Raw genomic sequence first — 5101 nt, 5'->3', positions numbered from 1 at the left:
AAGAAATGAGATTCTAACGAGCCCAGGAGTTTTCTTCAAATCCAGAAAACTGAGACAAGCGAGACTCCCCACGAGGGAGGATCCCAAAGGAGCTGAGCTCAGAGGAGACTGAGAAATCCAGGGGGAGAAAGAAAACACAAAAGAAGTGCAGCAGAATCAGAGAAAGAGGAAAAGAAAAGAATTTTTAGAGGAAAAGAAAAGAATTTTTAGAGGAAAAGTTCCACCTCCTGCCGGCTGTGCCGCAGCCTGGCCCTTTCCCTCCTGCCCTGGTGGGAGCTGGGCTGGGGCTGGCACTGCCCGGCACCGGCGGGGAGAGCCCGGCAGTGCCAGCCCAGCTGCTCCGGGGATGCTGTGACCTCACCCCGAGCCACCTTCCCTCCCTCCCGCAGCTCCCCGGGCTCCTCTTCATCCCGAGGAGCATCCCCGGGGGGATCCAGCCCCTCTCCCGCACACCCGCACCCCTGTAATTAGCACTGAGCTCTTAATTAGCCGTGCAGGAGCCGGGGTGAGGCTGAGGGCGCTGCTCCTGCTGGTGCCTTGCTGTGGGATGTGGGATCTGGGCTCTCATCTCCTCCCTGCGAGCTCCAGAGGTGATTTCAATCCTGCTCTGCTTTACTGAGACGTCTCTCACGGCTTTTCCTTTGGCAAAAAGGGCGAGCAGGGTCCTCCAGCCCATCCTGGGCTCTGGGGTTTGGTGCTGAGGTAGCCAGGAGAGAGCAGGAGCAAAGCCCCTGGCCAGGATGGCTCCGTGCCTCGAGGTGTGCCCCAGGCTGAGGGTCTGTGTTCAGTTTGGAGCCGAGTTTGGGATCTCTCCAAGAGGTTGGTCCCCTTTTTTCCAGCTGGAGAAGCCAAGTGTGGAGGGGAAAAGCGGCTTTGCTCCAGCTGAGGGGAGCAGGGCTGAGCCTGCAGCCACGGCCACATAAAATAAAACAGCTTTGCTGCAGGTTTTCCCTCCTTGTCAGGATTTCTGGGGCTGTCCCTGGGCTCTCCGTGTGCTCCAGACCCATCCTGGATCAGCAGGGATCACACCTTGGCTCCTCTCCTCTGTAATTTCCTCAGGGAATTTCCTGGAGCTGGTTTTCCCTCTTCACAGCATTCCCAGGCTGCAAATCCCACATTTTGCTGGCTGTGAGTGCCTGGGCCCATCCTTGGGGAGCAGGAGGAGGCCGGGCCCCCTCAAGGATCACAAAATCAGGGAATGGGTTGGGTTGGGAGAGACCCCAGAGCTCCTCCCATTCCACCCCAGCCCTGGGCAGGGACACTTCCCCCAGCCCAGGCTGCTCCAGAGCTGGGAGGGGACAAGAAGGGGACAAACCTGCCCCATCTGTGGTGTTTTTGTGAGAAATCCTCAGCTCCATCCTCCCCATCCCTCGTGACTCCCATCATTCTCATGACCTCACCCCCACAGATGCTGATAAAAGGAGGAAAAACAGCCCTTTTTTTTAGTTTTGTTTTCCTTTTTTTTTTCCTTCCCAGGCTGGAAATTCAAACAGCTTTCCAGCCTGGACACATCCTGCCACCAGCAGTGTCACCTTGGTGGAACCTGAGTCCCTTTTTTCAGAGGGATCAGGGTTTGGTGGCCCTGATAAGAGCTGGGGGCATCCAGCAGCACCCCCCAAACACCTCCAGCCTTCTCTGCCCTCCCAGACCAGACAAAATTCAGTGTCTGGGGCTGGAAAGGGATAAAACAGAGCCAGCTCTGACCTTGGGAGCAGCAGGCCCTGAAGAAATGATGATGAGTGGGAGGAAGGAGGATGAAAAAGCCTGGAGAGGAGATCTCACACTCAGCAAAGTAATTAAAAGTTCCAAGTCAGGCAGGCAGCGGAGGATCCTGGCCCCTTTCCTTGGGAGATCAAAGCTTGTTTTGGCAGAGTTTAAATATATTTATAAGAAGGTCTGCCTGTGTCTGCAGCCTGGCTTTTGGGAGCTTTGATATCGCAGCAGCCTCGTTCTTCCCGAGTGTTGGGGCTCCCCGGAATTCACATGGAATGAATTCCCTGGCAGTCCACAGCTCCACACGGAGCCCCCAGCCAGCTCCTGCTGTTTTATCTGCTTTTCCCATCCTTTTTGGATCCACTGCAGTGCCCAGCTTGTCAATTTACCTCTGATTTCACATCTGATGTGACAAAGACATCAACTCTGTTGGGCTGGAGCAGAGTCTGCTGGTTTGGAGCTCTCTTTTCCCCAGCCTTGGGTTTGTTTCACCTGTGGGAACTGGCACAAATTCACCCAAAATATCATTTCCAGTGGGTCAGCCGGGCTCCATTCAGCCAGACCTTAAATGGCCTTTGGTTTCCTCGCCTGGGAAACGAGGAAGTTGAAAAGATTTGGTCCGGTTGAATTAATCCACGTTCTTTTCATACCTGTGGTTAACTCAGGGGACGTTTCCTGATCGTTGCTGTAAAAACAGATGGAGGGAAAGGGACAGGGAACAGAGGAGGGGTTTTGCCTGTGTGCCCAACACCCCTGGCATTGTTTCAGCCCCTCTCAATCCCCCTGGCACGGGCTGAGCCCCCCGTCAGGTGCGGGCTGGGCACGGGGAGCGCTCGGCTCCGCTCTCCCGGTGCCCGTGGCACCAACCCAGAGCCTTTGCCAGGTCACTTGCCTGCCACCTCTCATCCGTCAGCCGAGCAAAGCGCGGCCAGGTCCCGGCCCTGCTCAGCACCCCGTGAAAATCCAGCCCTCCCTCCCTCCGCTCCTCAGCCATGAGATCATCCCTGGATCCGGGATTGTCGCTGGGAGCCCCGGGGACAGGGCGGGGACAGGGCAGGGACAGGGCAGGGCTCAGCCTGGGCCGGTTCGCTGCTCCCCTTCGCTCTGGGGGTGTCTGCGGGGAGGTTTTGGGGGATTTGGGTTTTTTTTGGGGGGGATTTTGGAGCTGCAAAGCCGGGAGGAGGAACTGAGCGGTCACTGGGGAGGGACAGGCTGGTCCTTCTTGACCTTTTCACGTCCAGCTCATCATCCTCGCTCCCAGCGCGCCCAGTTTGGTGCTGCCTCCTTGTGAGCAGCCGCTGGAATCAGCATCCGTGGATTCCCCAGGGGAATCCTCGTCCGCAACGAGCTCCGGCTGCGGGAATGTCCCCCGAGTGTGGGAATGTCCCCGGGGTGAGGGAATGTCCCCCCGAGTGCGGGAATGTCCCCGGGGTGCGGGATTGTTCCCAAAGTGCGGGAATGTCCCCGAGTGTGGGAATGTCCCCGGGGTGAGGGAATGTCCCCCCGAGTGTGGGAATGCCCCCGGGGTGAGGGAATGTCCCCCCGAGTGCGGGAATGTCCCCGGGGTGAGGGATTGTCCCCAAAGTGCGGGAATGTCCCCGGGGTGTCCGAATGTCCCCGGAGTGCCCGAATGTCCCCGCTGGTGGTCACAGAGTGAGGAGCTCCAAGTGCAAACCTCAAACCGGGGACCAGAAGGAACTCAAGGGTTCCCTTCGTTCTCATTTCCTGCTCCTCCCGCGGCTTCTTGAGCCCGGCGAGGTTTCACACCCGGGGTCCCAGGGGAGGAATTGTTTTCCTGAGCTGCTTTGGTGCTCAGGGGAGCTCCTGTGCTTCTCTCTGTGCCTGGCTGAGGGCAGGGACTGGCACAGGAGTGCTTCGTTTTCCAACGAGTGACTTTAATCCCAAACTCCTTCCGAGAAACCGAGACATCCCGGGAGGAAAACACCCGGATTCCTGGTGGTTGTGGTGGTTCCCGGGACAGCTTAGGTCCCTGTGTGGGTGAACTCCTCAAGGAAGGGCCCCTTTCCCCCTTTTCTGCATTCCTTCTTTCCCCCATTCCCCCATTCCTCCTCTTTTCCTCCTTTCCCCCATTCCCCCTTTCCCCTTTTTCCCTTTCCCCCCATTCCCCTTTTCCCCCATTCCCCCTTCCCCATTTTCCTTTTCCTTTTCCTTTTCCTTTTCCTTTTCCTTTTCCTTTTCCTTTTCCTTTTCCTTTTCCTTTTCCTTTTCCCCTTTTCCTCTTTTCCCCTTTTCCCCTTTCCCCTTTTTCCCTTTTCCCCTTTTCCCTTTTCCCCATTCCCCCTTCTCCCCGTTCCCTTCCTCTTTCCCTTCCCAGCACAGAGGGATCCGGAGCCAGGGACGGGCACCTCGATGTTCCTAAAGTTCTGCTTCACCTAAAACCTTTGGGAAGACGAAGATGGGAAGGCAAATCCTCATCCCTGGGCAATCCCGTGCAGGGGGCAGAGCTCTGGGGCGGGATTTGGGATTTCTGCCCCCCCTGCCACAGACCCTGGTGGCTTTGGCAGCGCTGAGGGCGGAGACACAGCAGGAATCTGGAGAGAAACGCAGGAATTGAGATATTGAAACTGTGGATATTGAGACGGGAGAAGAGATTCCCGTGTCCCCAGAGCATCCCTTCCCCTCCCTCACCCCTGCTCGCTGCTGCCCCGCTCCAGCAGCTCGCTCTGCTTTCCTTTTGTCCCCAGATGTGGCTCAGGGGCAGCTGCAGCTGGCACAGCTGGGCAGGGACGGGGCAGCGGGCGGGAGCCCCGCGTCCCCCCCGGAGGGGCAGCGCCGCTCCCCGGTGCCCGCCGTGCGCTACCGCAACCACGGCCAGCGCCGCTTCTCCATGGAGGCAAGTGCCGGGGGGCTTCGGGGGGGCTGGGGACCTCTGGCTGTCACCTCCCCGTGCTCTGGGACCCGCTCTGGTGACACTCCCCGAGTGCCAGCACCCCCTTCCCTCTCCCTGTGAGCCAGCCGTCAGTGCAGGCTCGGACAGAGGGACAGAGGGACAGAGGGACAGAGGGACAGAGGGACAGAGGGACAGAGGGACAGAGCTCTCCCCTGTCACGGCTCTGTCCCCTCGCTGCAGGACGTCAGCAAGCGCCTCTCGCTGCCCATGGACATCCGGCTGCCCCCCGAGTTCCTGCAGAAGCTGCAGATGGAGAGCCTGGAGCTCCCCAAGCCCCTGAGCAGGATGTCCCGCCGTGCCTCCCTCGTAAGTGGCAGAGAGCGGAGGGGACAGTGCCACCACCCCCGGGTCCCCACACGGCTGTCACCGGGATCCCCTCACATCCCTGCCCATCCCCAGCCCCTCCTGCACATCCCCAGCGGCACCCAGGGAGGATATGAGGGAGCTGGGAAGGGTTTGGAGAATCCTGAGGGAGCT

At 58.9% G+C, this 5101-nt stretch overlaps 1 protein-coding gene across 1 annotated transcript in view; it reads left to right on the top strand.

Moving 5' to 3' along the window:
• Nucleotides 1-5101, top strand: part of CDK18 (cyclin dependent kinase 18) — a 14359-nt gene that overhangs the window by 1745 nt on the left and 7513 nt on the right. Inside the window, exons 2-3 of the mRNA XM_015650908.3 lie at nucleotides 4419-4567; nucleotides 4805-4930. Coding sequence (XP_015506394.1) covers nucleotides 4419-4567; nucleotides 4805-4930 — 275 coding nt within the window. The remainder of the gene's footprint in view (nucleotides 1-4418; nucleotides 4568-4804; nucleotides 4931-5101) is intronic.

Source organism: Parus major, chromosome 26 (genome assembly GCF_001522545.3).
Source record: "Parus major isolate Abel chromosome 26, Parus_major1.1, whole genome shotgun sequence".
Classification (NCBI taxonomy): domain Eukaryota; kingdom Metazoa; phylum Chordata; class Aves; order Passeriformes; family Paridae; genus Parus; species Parus major.
Note: the sequence above shows the minus strand (reverse complement) of the source record. Positions and strands in the feature narration are given on the sequence as shown.